Source organism: Vipera ursinii, assembly GCF_947247035.1.
Source record: "Vipera ursinii genome assembly, chromosome: 10".
NCBI lineage: Eukaryota > Metazoa > Chordata > Lepidosauria > Squamata > Viperidae > Vipera > Vipera ursinii.
In genome coordinates this window covers 15,179,035-15,201,274 of record NC_139520.1, presented here as the reverse complement: position 1 = coordinate 15,201,274, position 22,240 = coordinate 15,179,035, and the positions used below count along the sequence as shown (strand labels likewise).

The window sequence follows — 22,240 nt, the reverse complement described above, 5'->3', positions numbered from 1 at the left end:
AGGAAAAAAATCCCTTTCACATTGTCCTTTTTGCATGCTATGGTTTTAGCCTAAAGGGCTGCAACTAAAAATCTCACATTTCTCTCTTTTTCTCTCTTATAAGAGAGCTTCCCAGATGTTGAAACTGCCGGCAGGAGATGGGGAAGGGACAGAAGCACCCCACTTGGCTTCTGATGGTAACTCTGGCTTTACATGGATTAAAGAAGGTTCAAAGATGTTGGTCATAGTGTTTTCAAGGAGGATGCTTTCCAGGGCATCAGGCCAAGTTCATTGACTACTTCTGGAATCAATAAGGACTGAATTTTCATATCATCATCATTCATCGCACAGTCAGCCAGACTGGGTTTGGCATTTTTGTCTACCTCTCGAGTCCTTACCAAGGACCTGGGATAGGCAGATGTGGATGTTTGATGGTGTTACAGATATCATCGCAGGATGGAAGCTGTTCCCAGTAGAGCTGCCTTTTGCAGTTGACTAATGGCGAATTTGTCAATGCCAGTGGTGTTCAAGTGGTGGTCCAGTTGTTTTGGGATTGCACCCAAGGCGCCTATTACTATTCGTACTATACCCTTGCTTACCTCTGCCACAGTCCTTTTATTTCTATTTGGAGGTCTTTGTATTTTGTTTTCTTCTCTGCTCTGCTGCCTCCTGGCGCTGCCACATCCACTAACCAGACTTTTTTTTTGTCTTTCTTATAGTTATGTGGCAGGTGTTATGTGGCAGGTGGCTGTCTCTTTGAATTCTAAAGTCCCAGATCAATTAACTTCTTCATTTTCTATGACTTTATCTATTTTATGGTCCCACCAGTTCTTGCTTGCAGGCAAATGATATTTCTTGCAGATCTTCCAATACACCATTGTTGCTACTTTGTCATGCTGCTGCTTGTAGTCAGTTTGTGAGATCTTCTTGCAGCAGCTTACCAAGTGGTCCACTGTTTCCTCAGCTTCTTGGCATAGACGGCACTTACTGTCTGTTGCTGTCTTGTATGCATTTGTTTGTTGTTGTTGTTGTGTGCACAACAATGTGAAATCATAGCCACCAGTTCTTTAGCTGGTGTTTATGGCATGGGAAAACCTTCCAAAATCATTTGAAGAGAAACACATGGCCATATTACATTCAGTTACCAACAAAACTTCTACGCTTGCCCTTTCTTTGGGTTCTTCCAATGGGCCATTAAATCAGGGTCCGATCAGGGTGGAACTCAATACAGAATAAAAGAGTTGGAAGGGACCTTGGATGTCTTCTAGTCCAATCCACTGCTCACGTAGGAGACCCTATGCCATTCTGGACAAATGATTGCCCAGTCTCTTTTGATAGAACACCCACAACTTCCAGAGGTAATCCATTCAATGAGTTAATTGTTCTCACTAAATTTCTCTTTAATTCTAGGTTTGATATTTTCTTGATAGGTTTTCACCCATTGCTTCTTGTCCTGCCCTCAGGTACTTTGGAGAATAGGACAACCCCCTCTTATGTGTGCCAGCACTCAATTATTGGAAGACTGCTATTATGCGACCCCTGGTCCTTCCCTTTGTTAGACTAGGCATGTTTAATTCTGAAATGGATCTTTCTGTTTGCTCTGCTGTGCCTACATGAAGGCCTGAGGTTCCTGAGATAGGAAGAAGCAATGAAGCATTATGAAGGTTTTTATTGTGTAGTGGGTTCTTGACCGCACGGTCAGACGACAGACACGGGTTTCAGCATGGCAGCTCTTTATTGGTGTGGTACTGAACTGAACAATAGGGGTTACCTGTACCCCTTATATACCTGGCCAGGTGCACTGGCAGCCAATCCCTTATTTGGGTTTTCCTGACGAGCGCTTACCAGCCAATCCTGTCACAGCACAGCGCCACCTGATGGTGACAATGAGCCACTGCTTGTATTTTATTTATCCCCATACATAACAGTTTTATTTTTAAAAAATAGTTCAAATGCTGCATGTTCTCTCTCTCTCTCTCTCTCTCTCCCTCTCCCTCTCTCCCTCTCTCTCTCTCTCTCTCTCTTCCTCTGCTGATCACAAGATAGTTCTCAACATCTCCACTACATTTTGTTACGTGTTAAAAATCAAAATGAAGCCACTTATTTGTTCTTCCCATCCTTTCACCTCTGTTGTAAGCAGCATTTCCACCATCCATGGGTAAGCTTTCCTCTTAAGTGCAAAAGTTGCTCTTTTTGCTCTAGTTCGGCCAATGGAATTTTATACAATATTGTTATTTAGTGAGCAGGATTTTTTAACGCCTCCTCGGTTATCCCTGGGACACGTTCTCATCCTAAAAGCTCCTGAAAACTTTCATTAGGGGAACACAGTCGGTTGGAGCCATTTCGGTGGGTCTACCAATAGAGGAGAGGGTTGGTCCCTCCTCCCCCTTTGAAATGTATATTGTGAGACTCATAAAGCAGAATAGCTTCATCAAAGCCATTATTGTATATTGGACAAATGCATTTATTCAGCATTTTCCACCATCCATATTATTATGTTCCTGCTTTAGGGCCATTCTGGACTACTGGGTAATATATACAGTATTTGAGAATATTTGCTGTGCAGAATAAAAATATGCCAGAAGTTTATTGAAGAGAGGGGAGGGAAATCTAAATGCACAGCAGTAGTCACCAGCCATGTTATCGCTTGTTGTAATGTGGTGCCAAATTTGGAAAATGGGAACAGTTCCCAAAGATCTTATTTAACATTATGCTTTTGAACTGCATCCCTGGCTTTGGGACACGGAATCACAGGTAGAAGTATTGATGTTCCCTTCACCAATGATGGGAAGTTGAGGAAATGGTTGTCAATACCTACAAGATGAAAAAGTGGTCCAAAGTGTCATGTTTAACTCCTTTTCTATGTATTGATCTCACCCTGTGAATTTCTCTATTGCGTTTTTATTTTTTTAATTATTCCTAGACAGTTACAAATCTGTCTTGAAGATATCTAGGAGCATTTGTAGTATGAATGAACACGTAAGGGCTGACATATCCCTTCTATCCCATACAGTCAGAGTATTGATTTTGTTCTCATACTTTGGAAATCTTATAGGAGTACTCATCTGTTGGTGGTTCCCTTCTAGTATTTCTTCAGGAATACATGCTCTAATGGATGGTGGTGGTGGTGGTGGTGATGATGATGATATCCATTCAGTCATGTCCATCTCTTAGCGATTCCATGAGCCAGGTCTCTTCCACATCTTCTGATCTTGCATTATTTCTTTGAGGTATTTTTCTATGTTCTGGGTGATGTCAGCTTTGATGGTGTTCTTCCTAATATAGTTTATTGTCCCTTCCTCAATTTTGTTAGATGTGTGGCTTCACTGCCAGAATTCTCAGCTGCATCCATGCTACTTGGGAAATTCTCTGTGTTGAAATCCTCACCTCTAGAAAGCATGGGCAAAACTAGTTGATCGCATAGACATTTTGTTCAATTGATCTGTCTATTATAGGAACTTCCACTTGAGTTTCTGAAGTTGCCTTACCTTGCGCCAAATCTCTACTTAGACAAGCTTGATGCTTTTTTTAAAAAACAGCAAAAAACAACAACAGGTAATCTGGTGCCTCCTAGCTATTTGTGATGATATGCCCCACAGGTATTTGCCTTGGGCCACGTAGATTTATGTGAACTTCAAAACATCTGGAAAGCACCATTCTAATCCACTGTGAAGAGCAGATGTCTTTCTCAGTCAAGATTTAGAGCTGGATTTTAGCATCAAACCTAAGCTGTGGGAAGAGGTTGTGCAAGGCAGCAGGTTCTTTGTCTGCAATGCAGGTAGTCCTTAACTTATGGCCAGCTGTTCCATTGGTTGCTTGCTCCCACTGTTAGGAAATTTCTCCTTAGTTCTAGGTTGCTTCACTCTTTGGTTAGTTTCCATCCATTGTTTCTTTTTGTGCCTTCTGGTGCTTTGGAAAATAGGTTTTACCCCCTGATTTTTGTAGGATCCCCTCAAATATTGGAAGACTGCTATCATGTCATCTCTAGTCCTTCTCTTCATTAAACTAAACATACCCAATTCCTGCAACTGTTCTTCATATGTTTCAGCCTTCAGCTTCCTAATCATTTTTGTTGTTCTTCTCTGCACTCTTTTTAGAGTCTCAACATCTTTTTTATATCGTGGTGACCAGAACTGCATGCAGAGTTAGCATTATAGAATTATAATATACAGAATTAGCATGAATAGCAGAGTTGAAACCCATGGCGTCATGTGCTGGAAGCAGATGATCCCAATCAAACTGATTTGCTTTCTTCTGTAATAACAAATACATGTTGTTGTTGTTAGCTGCGAAGTCGTGTCCGACCCATCGCGACCCTATGGACAACTTTCCTCCAGGCCTTCCTGTCCTCTACCATCTTCTGGAGTCCATTTAAGCTCACGCCTACTGCTTCAGTGACTCCATCCAGCCACCTCATTCTCTGTCGTCCCCTTCTTCTATTGCCCTCGATCTTCCCCAGCATTAGGCTCTTCTCCAGGGAGTCCTTCCTTCTCATTAGGTGGCCAAAGTACTTGAGTTTTAGCTTCAGGATCTGGCCTTCTAAAGAGCAGTCAGGATTGATCTCCTCTAGGACTGACCGGTTTGATCGCCTTGCAGTCCAAGGGACTCGCAGGAGTCTTCTCCAGCACCACAGTTCAAAGGCCTCAATTCTTTGGCGCTCAGCCTTTCTTATGGTCCAACTTTCACTACCATACATTGCAACTGGAAAGACCATAGCCTTGACTATACGCACTTTTGTTGACAGGGTGATGTCTCTGCTTTTTAGTGTGCTGTCTAGATTTGCCATGGCTTTCCTCCCCAGGAGCAAGCGTCTTTTAATTTCTTGGCTACAGTCCCCATCTGCAGTGATCTTGGAGCCCAGGAAAATAAAATCTGTCACTACCTCCATTTCTTCCCCATCTATTTGCCAGGAATTGAGAGGGCCAGATGCCATGATCTTGGTTTTCTTAATGTTAAGTTTCAACCCAAGTTTTGCACTCTCCTTCTTCACCTGCAACAAGAGGCTCTTTAGTTCTTCTTCACTTTCTGCCATTAGAGTGGTATCATCTGCGTATCTTAGGTTGTTGATATTTCTTCCGGCAATCTTAATTCCAACTTTTGATTCATCTAGCCCTGCCTTTCTCATGATGTGCTCTGCATATAAGTTAAATAGGCAGGGCGACAGTATACAGCCTTGCCGGACTCCTTTCCCAATTTTGAACCAATCAGTGGTTCCGTGTCCAGTTCTCACTGTTGCTTCTTGACCCGCATATAGGTTTCTCAAGAGACAAATAAGATGGTCTGGTACTCCCATCTCTTTAAGAACTTGCCACAGTTTGTTATGATCCACACAATCAAAGGCTTTAGCATAGTCAATGAAGCAGAAGTAGATGTTTTTCTGGAACTCCCTAGCTTTCTCCATGATCCAGCGTATGTTGGCAATTTGATCTCTAGTTCCTCTGCCTCTTCGAAATCCTGCCTGCACTTCTGGTAGTTCTCGATCCACATACTGCTGAAGTCTAGCTTGTAGGATTTTAAGCATGACTTTACTAGCATGAGAAATGAGTGCAATGGTGCGATAGTTTGAACATTCTTTGGCACTGCCTTTCTTAGGAATTGGAATGTAAACTGATCTTTTCCAATCCTGTGGCCACTGTTGAGTTTTCCAAATTTGCTGGCAAATTGAGTGTAGCACTTTTACTGCATTGTCTTTTAAGATTTTGAATAGCTCAGCTGGAATACTGTCACCTCCACTAGCTTTGTTGTTGCTCAGCTTTTCTAAGGCCCACTTCACTTCACATTCTAGGATGTCTGGCTCGAGGTCAGTGACCACCTCATTGTGATTATCAGGGACGTTAAGCTCATTCTTGTATAGTTCTTCTGTGTAATTTTGCCACCTCTTCTTAATCTCTTCTGCCTCTGTTAGGTCCCTGCCATTTTGGTCCTTTATCATGCCCATTTTTGCATTAAACCTTCCCTTCATTTCTCCAATTTTCTTGAAAAGATCTCTGGTCCTCCCTATTCTATTGTTTTCTTCTATTTCTTTGCACTGTTCATTTAAGAAGGCATTCTTATCTCTTCTAGCTATTCTCTGGAATTCTGCATTCAATTGGGTGTATCTTTCTTTTTCTCCCTTGCCTTTCGCTTCCCTCCTTTCCTCAGCTATTTGCAAAGCTTCCTCAGACAGCCATTTTGCTTTCTTGCATTTCTTTTTCTTTGGGATGGTTTTGGTTGCTACCTGTTGTACAATGTCACGAACCTCTGTCCATAGTTCTTCAGGCACTCTGTCTATCAGATCTAATTCCTTAAATCTATTTGTCACCTCTACTGTATATTCAACAGGGATATGATTTAATTCATACCTGACTGGCCTAGTGCTTTTCCCTACTTTCTTCAGTTTAAGCCTAAACTTTGCAAGGAGAAGCTCATGGTCTGAGCCACAGTCAGCTCCTGGTCTTGTTTTTACTGACTGTATAGAGCTTCTCCATCTTTGGCTGCAGAGCATATAGTCAATCTGATTTCTGTGTTGACCATCTGGTGATGTCCATGTGTAGAGCCGTCTCTTGGGTTGTTGGAAAAGAGTGTTTGCTATGACCATCGTATTCTCTTGACAGAATTCTATCAGCCTGTGCCCTGCTTCATTTTGCACTCCAAGGCCAAACTTGCCTGTTATTCTAGGTATCTTTTGGCTTCCTACTTTAGCATTCCAATCCCCCATGATGATAAGAACATCATTTTTTGGTGTTAGTTCTATAAGGTGCTGTAGTGCTTCATAGAACTGGTCAATTTCATCCTCTTCAGCACTGGTGGTTGGGGCATAGACTTGGACTACTGTGATATTGAATGGTTTGCCTTGGATTCGAACTGAGATCATTCTGTCATTTTGAGGATTGTATCCCAGTATTGCTTTTCCTACTCTTTTATTGACTATGAAGGCTACTCCATTTCTTCTGAAGGATTCTTGCCCGCAGTAGTATACCTGATGGTCATCTGAATTAAATTCACCCATTCCTGTCCATTTTAGTTCGCTGATACCTAAGATGTCAATGTTCAGTCTTGTCATCTCTTGTTTGACCACGTCCAGTTTTCCTTGATTCATGGATCTTACATTCCAGGTTCCTATGGAGAAAAAATCTTTACAGCATCGGACTTTCCTTTCACCACCAGACACATCCACAGCTGAGCGTCCTTTCGGCTTTGGCCCAGTCGCTTCATTCTTTCTGGCGCTACTAGTACTAGCCCTCTGCTCTTCCCCAGTAGCATATTGGACGCCTTCCGACCTGAGGGGCTCATCTTCCAGCGTCATATCGTTTTGCCTTTTGGTACTGTCCATAGGGTTTTCATGGCAAAGATACTGGAGTGGGTTGCCATTTCCTTCTCCAGTGGATCACGTTTTGTCAGAACTCTCTGCTATGACCTGTCCGTCTTGGGTGGCCCTGCACGGCATAGCTCATAGCTTCATTGAATTACGCAAGCCCCTTCGCCACGACAAGGCAGTAATCCATGAAGGGGAACAAATACATACAAAACCCATAATAATGCCACAGCATCCTTGATTCTTTTTATGTTACTCTAGGAAACCATCTGCATATCCTTTCTTCTTTACATTTTTTGGGTCAAATTGTGACTGTTTTCCTTCTGGAGTGAAAGTTCCATATAATTTTGAGCACTGCCAAAATAATCCTGAAGAAACCTAGAGGGTAAATTTTTGCATTTGTCTGCACATTTCTAATTCATTTGTTTGCTGGTTTACATTGTATTGAAAAGAAATAGATGTTTCCTGGGCTTTGACTTATGGCTCCTTTGATCGTTTTTAATGTTCATGGTTGGACCATCATTATTTCTTGGGTCTTTCTCTGAATCTTAGCATCCATGAATGTGTGCAAGTGTTATTTTGATACATTTTCTATTTGCATCTGCGTGTAAACAACATCCACACAAATACGCAAAACAATAAAACATAGCATAGCGGGATGAGCAGAAGGCATTTTGAGTAATAGACTATTGGCATTTTTCTTTGAAATTACCGTTCCTTGCTGTTTTGGGAGAGAGCCATGATTTTGCTGCTATTAGTACACCCGTAACAATCTGGAATTAATTCCTCATCTCAGCCATATGACTGTTCTAATGGTCTTTTTTACACTTCTGAACAAACCCTACATATGTGCATTTTAATATGACAAAGATTAGGTTGTTTTTTCCCCCTGGTGCAATAGGATGTGGAATTTGGATCCAGACCAGGTATTCATTAAAAAAGTCAGAATTAATTTACCTTGACCATGAAGATAAACATCCTTTAATGTTGATTACCGTCTCTCATATGTGGGTATCTGCCATGCTTTAAAATAATGGCTGCTTATTGATACCAATAAATTAGTAGATATTAAAGGGAATAGAATTACAGGAGGTAATGTGTTGATTCTCATGAAAATTTGGATGCAATTCAGAGATGTATGTCCTCAATCATTTTCTTCTCTATGAAGAATTTCCTCAAGTAGACCGTTATGGATTCTGATGATTCTGAAGAATACAATGAGTTCTTTCATCAAAAGAGAGATCCATTGGTATAAATAATTGATCATGTTGAATCAGGATGAATTTTTATTAGTCGTCTAGCTATCTAAAATAGACAGATGCAATTATACCTCAGTTCGGAGTTAACCATGGGTGGTCAGTTACTGATAGCAACATAATTTTGCCAACTTTCATTATAACCTTTCATTAGATCTTCCCTGTCACTTAACTAGAAGTCATCAAATCATCAAATCCTGTATGTGACTATGGCAAAAGTTGTAAAAATATCTATCTGTCTATCTATCTATCTGCCTGTCTGTCTTTCTATCTATGAGATGATTGATGGATGGATGGATGGATGGATGGATGTGTAATGTATTGGGCTTAGTCTTACTTAAGTATATCACGTGGGGTTAACTGCTGGAAGGTTGCTTAAGCAGGGAAGCTGGCTAACGGCTCCCAGCTCCTCAGACAACCCATCTCCAGCGCCTCCATTGGCTGCTTCTAGGGTGGCAATAGGTTGCTTTAAACCTATTGGCCACCGCCTAGAGGACAGGGTATAAATTGCTGCATTTGCAGCCCTGTTTCTCAGTTCAGTTCCTGAAACCAAATAAAGAATGATTCTTGCTGAACTCACTCGCCTCGTTTTGTCAATCAAGCAACGAACCCAGTATCTAACAGGATGAATGCATGAAGATAGATTAGATAGATAGATAGACAGACAGATAGATAGATAGACAGACAGACAGACAGATGCATAGACTCATAAATAGATAATCCATCCATCTTTAATTCTTCATTCCTATAATTTTAAAGGCAGAGATTTTTGGATGGTGTGTGTGTGCGTGTTAACTTAAATGGGTTAAAATGACAACTGTACCTCGGGGAGGAATACCAAAATATCGACAATTTCTAACTTCTAAGATCGAAAAGTCAAAGAAGCAGGGCCATTCTGTAAAAGATGTACAAGTTTACTTCTTCCTTTTAGATTAAACATCCTTTAATGTTGATTACCTTACCAAATTTAGATGTTCCTTAAATCTGCTATTCTATCTCTTCGCTAAGATGTGCAAGAAAAGAGATGGAGGGGAAAAATGTTATTCTGATTCTATTCTATTGAGTTCTTATTGTTCCAAAAAAAATTCATTTAGAATGGCTGCAGGCAAACATGAGAGGGGTGTACAAGTAGTCCTCAACTTATGACCACAATTGGGAAAGAAACGTCTGTCCCTAAGTGATCTGGTTGTAAGTTGAGAACTCCTTGTACACCCTTCTCATGTTTGCACATGTTTCTACCTGAGTTCCCCTCATGCTTGGACTTTCTGTGCTAGCGCAACCCACTGCTGATTTCCCTTATAGTATCTTCCAAATGGGACGCGGTGACTCAGTGGGTTAGGATGCTGAGCTTGTCGATCTGAAGGTCAGCAGTTTGGTGGGTCGAATCTCAAGTGCCGCGTAGCAGAGTGAGTGCCTGTTACTTATCCCAGCTTCTGCCAACCTAGCAGTTCAAAAGCACGTAAAAAATGCAAGTAAAAAAATAGGGACCACTACGGTGGGAAGGTAACAGCGTTCCGTGCGCCTTTGGCATCTAGTCATGCTGGCCACATGACCACAGAGACGTCCTCGGACAAGCGCTGGCTCTTCGGCTTTGAAACGGAGATGAGCACCGGCCCCTAGAGTCGGAAACGACAGCACGCATGTGCGGGGGAACCTTTACCTTTACCTTTACCTTATCTTCCAAATGGTGGGAACATACATCCCAGCTACTCTGTGTGTGATCTATGTCTTGAAAAATAGGAGCCCACAGTTCCAAATCCTCTCCGACTCCCATCTGATAAAATGGTATAAATTGCATGCCTCCTTATCTATGCCTGGTTATTTTAAGATCTTGCAGCCCGCAACCAGTTTTGAGCAGTAATTAATGGACGGTGTTACCCAGGAGAAATGGGCACTTTGCTTTGGCCCCTAGTTACCAGCCAATTGCAGATGTTGTTATCTTCTGTAAGACAGATCTCCAGGAATATTTTCCCCTCTTTTCTTGTGCAGCACACTTCTATCGCTCTTATACTTTTTGACCCTCACTGCGTATACATAACTATATATTATTCATACTGGATTAAAAATTGATATGCTCTTTACCACTGTGGCAGAGCACAGTGACAATACAAATTAACTTATTGTGTACTTAACTTTTCACAATGTGAAATTTGATGGCCCCCAAAAGTTGGGGATAGGGAAAAAAAAAACCCAGAGCAGAGAGTTAATGCTTTTCCTGCTCATTTAAGACAGTTGAATTAATTAGTAACTACTACCATACATTTTTGCAGACAGTTGTCTTCAGATGTCTTTGTAAGATGGGAGGGGAGGATGTGAAATGCCAATGTTGAAGTCTTAAGGATGCTTCTTGGGGAGATATGGGGCTTAATTCCAAGTAGAGATGCAAAGGAAAGCATTTAGGGTTATGATAAAAGTACTACTTAGTTATCTGACCCTTCACCCCCCACCCAAACGTCTGGGTAAGTGCTTAATGAATTACAGCTAATCTAGAATAATGTTTGCTCTTGATTAAGCCTGCTCACTCGATGGTAGTCAGTGGCATCAATTAGGTAGATCTAGAAGTCTGGAAATAAATATTGAAAAATAGAGCAAGGATTGTTTTCTAGAGCTGGCCACCAAAAAAAGTGTTGGGTAAAAATAATGTTTAATCCATAGTTTACTTTGCACTTTATTTGTTAGGTTGCTAGGTCATGCATTATGGATGAGGTGTAGATGTAGAAGTTTATTTTAATTTCGAACCCTATGCCAAGACTGAAAACATCTCCAAAATAACCACAAAACCAGATGAGGTCATTTGGATCAGCCCCAACCCCCCCCCCCCCCGAGTTACAAAAACTAAAGTTCAGTCACAGCTTTGAAGGATGGGAGAGAACACCAAGATCAAAGGGAAAGGAGGCATCTTTTCCCAGTTCTATTCCTGCTTCCCAGCTTTTGACTCCCTATTTTTAGGAACTATGACCATTAGGCTTTGCATCAACTCTGGACTCCATGGTTCTCGAATGTCTGCCTGCGTGGGACTGTCTCAGCTGATTGTCTTTCTCTTTTCTTTCTTTTTGACACTCTAACTATGGTAAACGTGTTATTGTTGACAACTTTCTTCAGAAAGATAGAATGTTCACAAGCATCTCTTTGCATCCCTTCAGTTCAGCCAATAGGTGTCAGGAGTTTTCAGGGATTCCAGAAAATCCCTGGCACATTATAGATGTAAAGATTACCTGGTAGACCTATAGATTCTATAGGTCTAGCAGGTAATGAGCAAGTTCAGCCTTAAGTTCCACAGAGCAGTTTATCCATTCGCCGTTTTTGACGAAGATTCCTGAGCTATAGCTATCTCTAGTTTGTTGGTTGTGTTGTGTTGAGTTTTCTCAGGCACCTTTGATGTTCAAATGAGAAAATAATTTATATAGTTTTTCTTACTTGGTCATCAAAATTTCATTTGAATGTGTGCCAGTTGCGTACGCAGAAAAAATGGCAAAGGTTATCTTAGCTATCTTCTCTTATAATGTTCATTTGAATTATACAATGAAGCAAATTAGGAGGGTTTTAAGTGTTAATCTCAATCCATTCCACTGAATGGGAAGTATCCTAATTTACACTTCCAAAATGAATGCATGATTGGATCACAGTCATCTGGCTGGAAAATGTTGTCATTTAGGAACCTCAAAAATGAAGAAATAGATTTCTACAATGTTACCAGCTAATACGGGCGTGTTAATGAGGTTTCCAGTTCTGAACCTGAAAAGAAACTTTACTTTCTTTACTAAATATTACAATATACTTCTTGGCTCAAGAATGATGCCTAAACTAAACTCATAATTCAAGTGAAAAGTAATTTTAGGATAGGATTTTTAGGATAATATGTATTTTAAGTCATGTAGTTTAAGGTTCAAAAAGAGTTTGTTCCATTAAAAAACAATCACGTAATGCTTTTTTTTACAAAAAAAAAAGCATTTTGGCATTTCAGTTTATCAGTTTATAACCATACTCAGTTTTAATGATGAGAAAACTGCAATTTGATATGTAAAATGAATTAATATATGAATAAAAGCAGGTGAGATGGACATGAACCAGAAATACACAGCATCTTATCTTAAGACAAAAGATATCACCTTGGAAAGAGTAAAACATGATGCACGGCTACATAAGCTTAGCAAGCCGCAGTTTAGCATAGAGTTGTTCCCTGTCTGTTATAGAGAGGAACATGCAGTCTATAAAAGGCACTAATTCTTTCTTTTTCAAGAAAATTCCATGCATGCACAATTTCAAATAGGAAGAACCTTTATAACTTTATAATGGCTTGCCATCAGAAGTTGTGGGTGCTCCATCACTGGAGGCTTTTAAGAAGAGACTGGAGAGTGATTTGTCTGAAATGGCATAGGTTTTCCTGCTTGAGCAGGAAGTTGGTCTAGAAGATCTCCAAGATCCCTTCCCTCTCTTATTTTATTATATTAAACTGCAACTTGCTAAGCTTATGTATATCACCTTGAGCTCCTGAATGAAAAGGTGGGATATGAATCAAACAAACATAGAATTGAGGAGGTTCATGGTTGTCTGCCACAGAGTTGCAAAGGATAGGCTTCTGTGCATCTGTGCAGAGAGCCCAAGCAGAAACAAAGGCAGATAACTCTTCCTCATGTGTGGGAAATAGATCAGGTTGTCCAATAGCCTTGGCGTTTTATGTAGATGGTCAGGCATATTTATTTATTCATTCATTTTAGCAAATTAAAGTAAGCTAAGTGCATTTGACCTCAGATGGCCCCGGTTTAAGTTAATTTGAGAGACAAAGCTTATAATGTTCCGGTAAAACACATCAACCAGCTTCCCAGCATAGTTGAAATTGAAATGTGATTGCTGAAACATAACCTCTCAAGCCAGATACATGAATTTTTAGGCTGGCCCAGAATAATCTCAAACAAAATGTGGTCTACGCAAGAAGCAAACATACAAAAGGACTGCACTGTGCATTAGAGCTTTGCTCTCTTTCTCCCTGCATAGACAATTTCTATCTATCCAGGGACAAAGAAATTGGAGGTGGCAAAACCATTTTACGGAATGATTTTCAGGAAGAGGAGAAATTCTACAATAGTTCTCAAAGATTAAGTACGTTATTAGTAGTACATCTGGCATAGCTTCCCCCCACCAGGGTTGTGAGGCACAGAATTGTGTATTTCTTCACAACACGTTCAGATAAGCTCAGCACAAGTCAAACCCATTGTAAAAATTAGTGTGGAAATGTCCGTGGTGTTATGATCTTCATTACCCTACAGTTTGCATTTTTGAACGTTGCATTGTAGTTATGGGTTGACTTTATAGCTTTCTATATTGGGATTACTTCTCGGTTAGAATCACCTTGAAGGTACTTGTAAGAATAAACTAACATTGCTGCATATGGAAAAGACTCATTGGAAAAGACCCTGATGTTGGGAAAGATTGAATGCAAAAGGAGAAGGGGATGGCGGAGGATGGGATGGTGAGAAAGTGTCAATTAACACAATGAACATGAATTTGGGCAAACTCTGGGAGACCATGGAAGACAGGGAGCCCTGAAGTGCTATAGTCCTGTGCTCCATTTTCCACCTAGAATCAGTAGATACATCTTCCAGTTTCCTTCCTGATGAGTAGGTGCCAGGGAAGGGAGGGGCAAGGATCAGACATGGCTGCAAAGGCTGAAAAGTGAGAATGTCCCTAAACCATGATATAGACACATACTTTTGCCTATCATAGAGAAGCGAAACCCCAAAGGAGAAGGGGATGGTAGAGGATGAGATGGTGAGATAAGTGTCATTGGTGCAAGGAGCATGAATTTGGGCAAACTCTGGGAGACAGTGGAGGATAGGATGGCCTGGTGTGCTACGGTCCATGAGGTTGTGAAGAGTTGGGCATGACTTAGCTACAGCAAAGCGTTATGGTCTCTAGACCCCATTGTCCACCTAGAACGGTAGCCATCAGTAGATGCATCTTCAGACACAGCTTAGTGATTGAACAACAACAACTAAAGCTGCATGTGAAACTGAGGACCTGGGTGAAGAGGGCACAGGTAGACAGTGGTTATGTATAAACCTAGACCAACAAGCACGGATCAACTCAAACATAGGTGCATGACAAACTGAGAGAAAGGTAAAAAGATGCGAGCACAAACTAATCTGACCTTTGTCTGTTGTATAGGTCACAGGCCTTTCCAGTGCAGATACTGCCCCTACAGTGCCTCCCAGAAGGGAAATTTGAAGACTCACGTTCTCTGTGTCCATCGCATGCCTTTTGACAACAGCCAGTACCCCGATCGCAGATTCAAGCGCTCCAGAGTTGACTCCGAGACGTCTGGGACTTTAGAAGAAACTTCCACTGTCAAAGCCGGAAACTCACTGGAGTTAACCGAGGGAGGCGGCAAGTCTCACGAATAATGCAACCGAACAAACTCAAACGGTGTATCGCAATATTATTTTGCAATTTTACAATACGCATTTGGATCTCAGAGTGTGTGCTTAAATGGCCTTCTGGGGACAGTCCTTCCTTCCAATTGTGCAAATGCTCAGAAGCATGTACAAACAAACACACACACACACACACACACACACACACAGTGTGTGTGTATGTATGTATGGGAAAAAAGTGGGATGGGGGGGATCCATTCTTTGAAAATGGCTGTTCCACTGTTAGCTAGCGACAAATACTTCCAAACAAGTAGGTGGCTCTTAACTCAAATGGGTGTATCCTCTCACCCCCAAAGTTGAGGACATTGCAAGTTTTTTTTAAGAAAGAAAGAAAGAAAGAAAGAAAGAAAGAAAGAAAGAAAGAAAGAAAGAAAGAAAGAAAGAAAGAAAGAAAGAAAGAAAGAAAGAAAGACATTTCCAATGTGAAAATGAGTTTTTTTTTTCCCCCAGCAATACTGCTCTTACCAGGAACAATAAAATGGATACCATTGGATATTGATTTCCCGTTGCCTTGAAGATGGTGGGAATGTGTGTGTGTGTGTGTGTGTGTGTGTGTGTGTGTGTAAGAGGGATTGTGTTTTCAATGCTGAAAACACCTTTTTAATATGACACCAACCGCTGTCATTTGCCTAGCATAATAATGAGACGTGTGGGTTGACTGAAATGGTGCCAGGCTGACCGGAGCTGTCACTGCAAAGAAAATCAATTTGGCTGCACTACAGGAGAAATTCTAGATTGTCCATAAGCCACGGTCAGTCCTGACCTATATTGAAAAGGATTGTGCTTTTACGTTTTAATTTTCAAAAGATGCACACAGACACACACAGGCAGACCTACAGACACACCCACTGACAGCCACCCAGATAAATTAGTGGAATTTAGAGTGGGGAAAAAACTCCTGCAATCAATAGGAAGCTGTTCATCTATTGTACACTTTCTTTGGGGCTGAGATGTGTTTGTTTTTTTTCTAACTCAACCTAAAGTATTGAGGGGGAAAAAATTTTTTCCTCCTTCTTGTCTTGCTCCCAAAATAGGTTGCGATAGAGGGATTTAGAAATGCCTATTAAAGAACATATTAGTTAGGGCAACTATTTAGCCTTATCTGGAGGAAAGATCAGCGCAGATAACTAGTTCTTCCATGGCAAAATGGAATGAAGAAGTCCCACATCAGATTCATTTTCAGAGAGGTTTAATTTTTTGTTGTCAATAAGCAACCTGGTATTTTGAGAAAGGTTTTGTTTTTTGGTTTTTTTTATTGGAGAAGAGAATTTTCCAAACTTTTGAAATTTTGTCTTGGCTGAAAAGAAAAAAAAAGAACAAAAAAAAAGCATGGAAGAGAAGTGTTAGAAATATTTCTTGTTTTTCTAAGGAGGGAAAAAGGCATGTTCTATATTTTTGCAAATTTTAGCTTTTTCTACTAATTGGGCCCCTCCAAATTGAAGTCTGTTGCTTCTCATCTAAGAAGCTTTGGGTATAATTTTAATGGAAGTCTTAAATGGAAAGAAAAAAGGAAAGAAAGAAGAAAGACAGTTATAGCTCCTTATGGCTTTGGTTGGAATAACAAAATTGTGGAGCTTTTCAGCCCGTTCCTTTGTGAACAGTGGAATTAGTGTTGTTCCCAGTGATAGATAAGTATTAATTTCTCCTCAAAACAAAATTATTCAGGAAAGATAGATAGATAGATAGATAGATAGATAGATAGATAGATAGATAGAAAGAAAGAAAGAAAGAAAGAAAGAAAGAAAGAAAGAAAGAAAGAAAGAAAGAAAGAAAGAAAGATGATATATCATTGGAGGCTAGGAGTACAGATTAAAACCTGAGAACCTTAAAAATTTCACCTCTGCCTATAAGGTAAAGGTAAAGGTTCCCCCGCACATGTGTGCTAGTCGTTTCTGACTCTAGGGGCCGGTGCTCATCTCCGTTTCAAAGCCGAAGAGCCAGCGCTTGTCCGAGGACGTCTCCGTGGTCATGTGGCCGGTATGACTAGACGCCAAAGGCGCATGGAACACTGTTACCTTCCCACTGTAGTGGTCCCTGTTTTTCTACTTGCATTTTTACGTTCTTTCAAACTGCTAGGTTGGCAGAAGCTGGGACGAGTAACAGGCGCTCACTCTGCTATGCGGCCCTCGGGATTCGACCTGCCAAACTGCCGACCTTCTGATCGACAAGCTCAGTGTCCTAACCCACTGAGCCACCGCGTCCCTCTGCCTATAGCAGATGACAAAAAAAAAGGAAATTCTATAAACATGTAAATAAAATTCGTAGCGGTCCTGAGACTGAGAAAGTGAAGAGGAAAAAGGAAGAAAAGAAAGTTCTCAGGTTAATAAGGATTATCGTTTGCAATTTATTGTCAGAAAAATGAAATCAAATATAACCAACCCCCATCCTATTGAAACTTCAGATAAACTGAGGTCGCCTTGCGTAGCTCCAGTGGTAAAGGGCAAGCAGGTTTTTTTTCTCTCCTCATTTTGGCTTTAATTTTGATTTGTCTCTTTCCTAGTCTAGTTCTCACTGCCTTACTTAAATCAACTTGATCAACTGAATGCAACTGTTTCTTACGATCCTAAGGAAAGGATCGCCATGTAAATGGAGGACTTTTCTGACTGTAGCAAGCTTTAGGGTTTTAACTGCACTACCGTGTTTTGGTGACTGTGATTCAGTCGCTTGCTCTTTTTGTGTGTGTGTGTGTGTGTGTGTCTCGATGCTGCCTTTGGTATCCTAGCGAGAAAAACAAAAAGAGAGAATTTAAAAAAAGAGAAGAATCCCACATTCCATTTTCTTGCACTTTTTTGCAGCTCCTTTCATGGTTTCTGAGCATTTTCAGATACGACAGGCAATAATTCTGTTTGTGACACTGGAAACTTTACTCTCTGTTCTTTGTGGTGTGTGTGTTGAATCCATTTAGTCTGGTGCTACTGTCCTCATGGTTTTTTGCCTCCAACGTCCACCCATTTTTTTCCCACCCTGGAACATTTGTAACTTGGAATACAAACGAGTGACAGGAGCCGTGAAAATGCTGTCAGCTTCCGAATATCTTCATGCTTCTCATATCTAAACATGTCAAGTTTTTCCCCCTGTAACTTCTGTAGTCTGTGATATTGGTCAAAATACTGTCTACATTCCTAAGCAAAAGAATATATATATATACATATATATATATATATATCTTGGAGAGATTCTGAGGTCAATAGAGTAGAGGATTTTGTTGCTATGCTTGTAACAATTAGGAAAAAAAACCTTTGTATTTAAAGTTTATTCTTGGTCATTATTTATTATTATAAGACATCAGTTGACAGAACTTTATTCTGGTATAGAAGTATTAAAAGTCGTTTCCGCTTGCCAGAAAATGACTGTTTTTATCTTATTTTCTTTCTGCTGTTAGAATAAAAATGTCTTTGAAGCAGTACAGTTTTATCCATTGTTTTACTCAATAAAACTTCTGCCTCTGGGGAAATAAAGTGAAGGGTTTTTTTTAACTTATTTATGTTTATTAGAAAGTCACAGTTTCCTCCCCCCCCTGCTGTTTTGTCCATTTTGGGGGAAAAAGTTGGTAACAGTCAAGTCACAGTTGGGCCATTTAGTGACTTGTAAACTGTTCTATCTCCTTCTTTTTCAGAACAAATCTATACAATATCTAAATCTGTCTCTTTATATACAGGTAAATAGGTAAAGGTAAAGGTTCCCCTGCACATGCGTGCTAGTCGTTTCCGACTCTAGGGGCCGGTGCTCATCTCCATTTCAAAGCCGAAGAGCCAGCGCTTGTCCGAGGACGTCTCCGTGGCCATGTAGCCGGCATGACTAGACGCCAAAGGCGCACGGAACGCTGTTACCTTCCCACCGGAGTGGTCCCTATTTTTCTACTTGCATTTTTACGTGCTTTCAAACTGCTAGGTTGGCAGAAGCTGGGACCAGTAACAGGCGCTCACTCTGTTACGCGGCACTTGGGATTCGACCCGCCAAACTGCCGACCTTCTGATCGACAAGCTCAGCGTCCTAACCCACTGAGCCACCGCGTCCCTAGGTATATCTTAATTAAAAGAGTGTTGAAATTTTAGCACACAGTAACAATTTTCACAATGCTGTGGCTGCATTACAGAAAAAAAGAAAGACATTGACCATTTTATATAAAAGATACATTTAGCTTTTGGAAATAAGGAAGCTGTTATACTGTTGCAGATAAATTAAACTCCCATCCATTGCAAAGCAACCTACAGCAACAGAAAGTTGTAGAATATTAGAGACAGCCCTAATAAGCAGGCATATACATAGAATGAAGGCTATTGCTAAGCACATTGGTTTGTGCTTAAATTGGAAGCCGCCCTGAGTCTTCAGAGAAGGGCGGGATATAAATGGGATTAAAATAAAAATAAAAATAAATAAAATTCCCCCCCCCCTCATTTTTCCTGTACGTAGTCTGTTTTTTGTACAGGTAGACTTACAACCATCCATTTAGCGCCTGTTCAAAGTTTACAACGGCACTGCAAAAGTGATTATGACTGTTTTTTCACACTTACGACCGTTGCAGCATGCCCCAGGGTCACATGATCAAAATTCGGACGCTTGACAACCTTGTCCCAAAGTTATGTGAACCTCTTTTGCAACTTCGGACAAGCAAAGTCAATGGGGAAGCCAGATTCATTGAATAACCATGTTAGTAACTCAACCACTGAGTTATTCACTTAACAATTGTGGCAAGGAAGGTCATAAAATGGGGCAAAACTCACTTCACAAACGACTTGCTTAGCCAAAGAGAAAAGTTGGACCCCAATGTTGTGATTGTAAGTTGTAACCTGCACTCAGATATAAACAAAGACACTAAAGTGTTTCTGACATAGGTGCTACCCGACCAGCCTACAATCTTAACACCTTTCAGGAAGGAAATCTCACTGAAAGCAATGATTTCACGCGGCCCAGGATAGCATTCTCAAGTATTTTAAGAAATAAATAAATACACTCTAAAGCAGACATGTCAAACACAAGGCCCGGGGGCCGGATGCGGCCCGCGAAGTGGTTTCATGCGGCCCGCGAAGCCATCCTGGAAACAGTGAGGGAACGGCCCCCTCTGCCTTGGCCCTGGCCCAGTGACCCTCCTTCTGCCAGAGACCCTCAGATCTGTCCCACTCCTGCCCAGGCCCCCATAGGCACCCTTGATGCGAAGGATGTAGAGCTGGCCATGCCCACTCTAGCCACGCCCACCCAGTAGGCCACACCCACCCAGGTCACACCCACCCGACCCCCTGAGGGCAACCGCAATGCTGATGTGGCCCTCAATGAAATTGAGTTTGACACCCCTGCTCTAAAGGAAGAGAAAAGCGATGCCAGAGTCAATGGGCAAATCGGCAATACCTAGAGAAGCTGGAAGCTTTTTCGTGGAAGGATAAAAGCACCATCACAAACTCTTTGGGGGGGCGCGAATGTGCCACACCGCAAACATATTAAAAAGGGGTGGGGCCAAAACCAGCATGAGCCCCGCCCCCATGGATGCTACAGAAGGAAAACAATCACAGTCTCATCTTTTATTATAAATATGGGTCAGTGGTCAAGCATCTGAATGTAAATCACATGACCACAGGGATGCTGCCATGGTCACGAGTCACTTTTTTCAGTGCGGTTGTAAGTTTGAACGGTGATTAAGCGAACTGTTGTAACCCAAGGACTACCTGTAGTAAACTGGCCATACGTTGATGACTTTTGGCTTCCATGGTGCATGTGGCGCACCACAATTTTGCTAGGTTAAATGATGTCTAGGGTGTTTCACTGCCTTTCCTGACTAATTATCTTTGGCGAGCTCTGATCTTCCATGTGATAATTGCTATTATCACATTGATAACCTGAATGTGTGAAATTGCTATCACAAAACCTTGCCTCTTTCTCACATCAAGCAATTATTCAACCACAGGAGATGGTTGGGAAGTATATAAGATTTTAGATGAAATCTCAAACTGAAAAGGTGGGCCTTTCATTTCTTCATCCAGCACTGGATTTATTTGGAGAAGAAGGCCTCACTTGGATCCCAGTGCTATTCTGGAAATGAGGGCAGATCATTCAGGGCTGTTGTGAGCAACCTTCCACCTCCTTAGGAATGCTCCATATGGATCACAGGGGACCCAGATATATGTGTATGAGAGAAAGAGAGAGAGAGAGAGAGAGAGAGAGAGAGAGAGAGAGAGAGAGAGAGAGAGAGAGAGAGAGAGAGAGAGAGAGAGAGAGAGAGAGAGAGATTTTGACTTTTACAAGTGCTTGATCAATGAGGTCTTCCATTCAAGGACTCTGAAAGTTCTTTATTTATATTTTTAGACAGCAAAATATTGAGAAAGAAAGAAAATAAAAAAGAAAGGAAGGAAGGAAGAGGAAAGTGAGGAAGTGAGGGAGGGACGGAGAAAGGAAGGAAGAAAGAAAGAAAGGGAGGGAGGGAGGGAGGGAGGGAAGGAAAAAGAAGGAGTGAGGGAGGGAAGGAAGGAAGGAGGGAGGGAGGAGGGATAAAAGGAAGGAGGGAAGGAAGGGAGGGAGAGAGGAAAGGAGGGAGGGAAGGAAGGAAAAAGAAGAAGGGAGGGAGGGAAGGAAGGAGGGAGGGGGGAGGGAGAAAAGGAAGGAGGGAAGGAAGGAAGGAAGGAAGGAAGGAAAAAGAAGGGGGGAGGGAGGGAAGGAAGGAAGGAGGGAGGGAGGAGGGAGAAAAGGAAGGAAGGAAGGAAGGAAGGAAGGAAGGAAGGAAGGAAGGAAGGAAGGAAGGAAGGAGGGGATTTCAGCTACATTGGCATCTTTGCTGTGCAGATGGCGAATATCTTGACAAGACATTCTCCATTTAATTCCTAAGCAACTTAATGTTTCTTTTTGAAACTTGTACAAGGCCTCATATCCCTCACTCAGCTCTTCCCGTTAGGAAGCAAGCTTCTCCTTTCTCTTTAACATCTGTACGATAATCCTCCAATATGAGGGCATAACAATTCGTTTTGGGGTTGTAAAGACAGCTCCACCCAAATTACGCTTAACTTGCGGGGTTCTTTTTTTCTGGACGTCCTTCTGGGGCAGAAACCAGGAAACCAGAAGTCTTGCTTGAGAGGGAAGAACATTGGCAGATGTAGCAGGACAGTAAAACTACAGCGGAGAGCTAACATTTCAAGGAGAAAAAGCCGAGCGAGATGAACAAAACTGCCACAGCCAAAGGAATCTGCAGCTCTTCACCTGTTGGTGTTGCTAAAGTCATATTCAAAAAGGAAGGGAGGGAAGAAGGGAGGGAGGGAGGGAAAAAGAAAGAGAGCTTCGGTGAATAGGGAAATCGG

General features: G+C 41.4%; 1 protein-coding gene across 1 annotated transcript in view; it reads left to right on the top strand.

Moving 5' to 3' along the window:
* Positions 1-14,930, top strand: part of ZNF536 (zinc finger protein 536) — a gene marked incomplete at both ends in the record, with an annotated part of 207,877 nt that extends 192,947 nt beyond the window's left edge. Inside the window, one exon of the mRNA XM_083370307.1 lies at positions 14,695-14,930. Within this exon, the coding sequence (XP_083226433.1) occupies positions 14,695-14,930 (236 nt within the window). The remainder of the gene's footprint in view (positions 1-14,694) is intronic.
* Between the last annotated feature and the right edge of the window lie 7,310 nt (positions 14,931-22,240).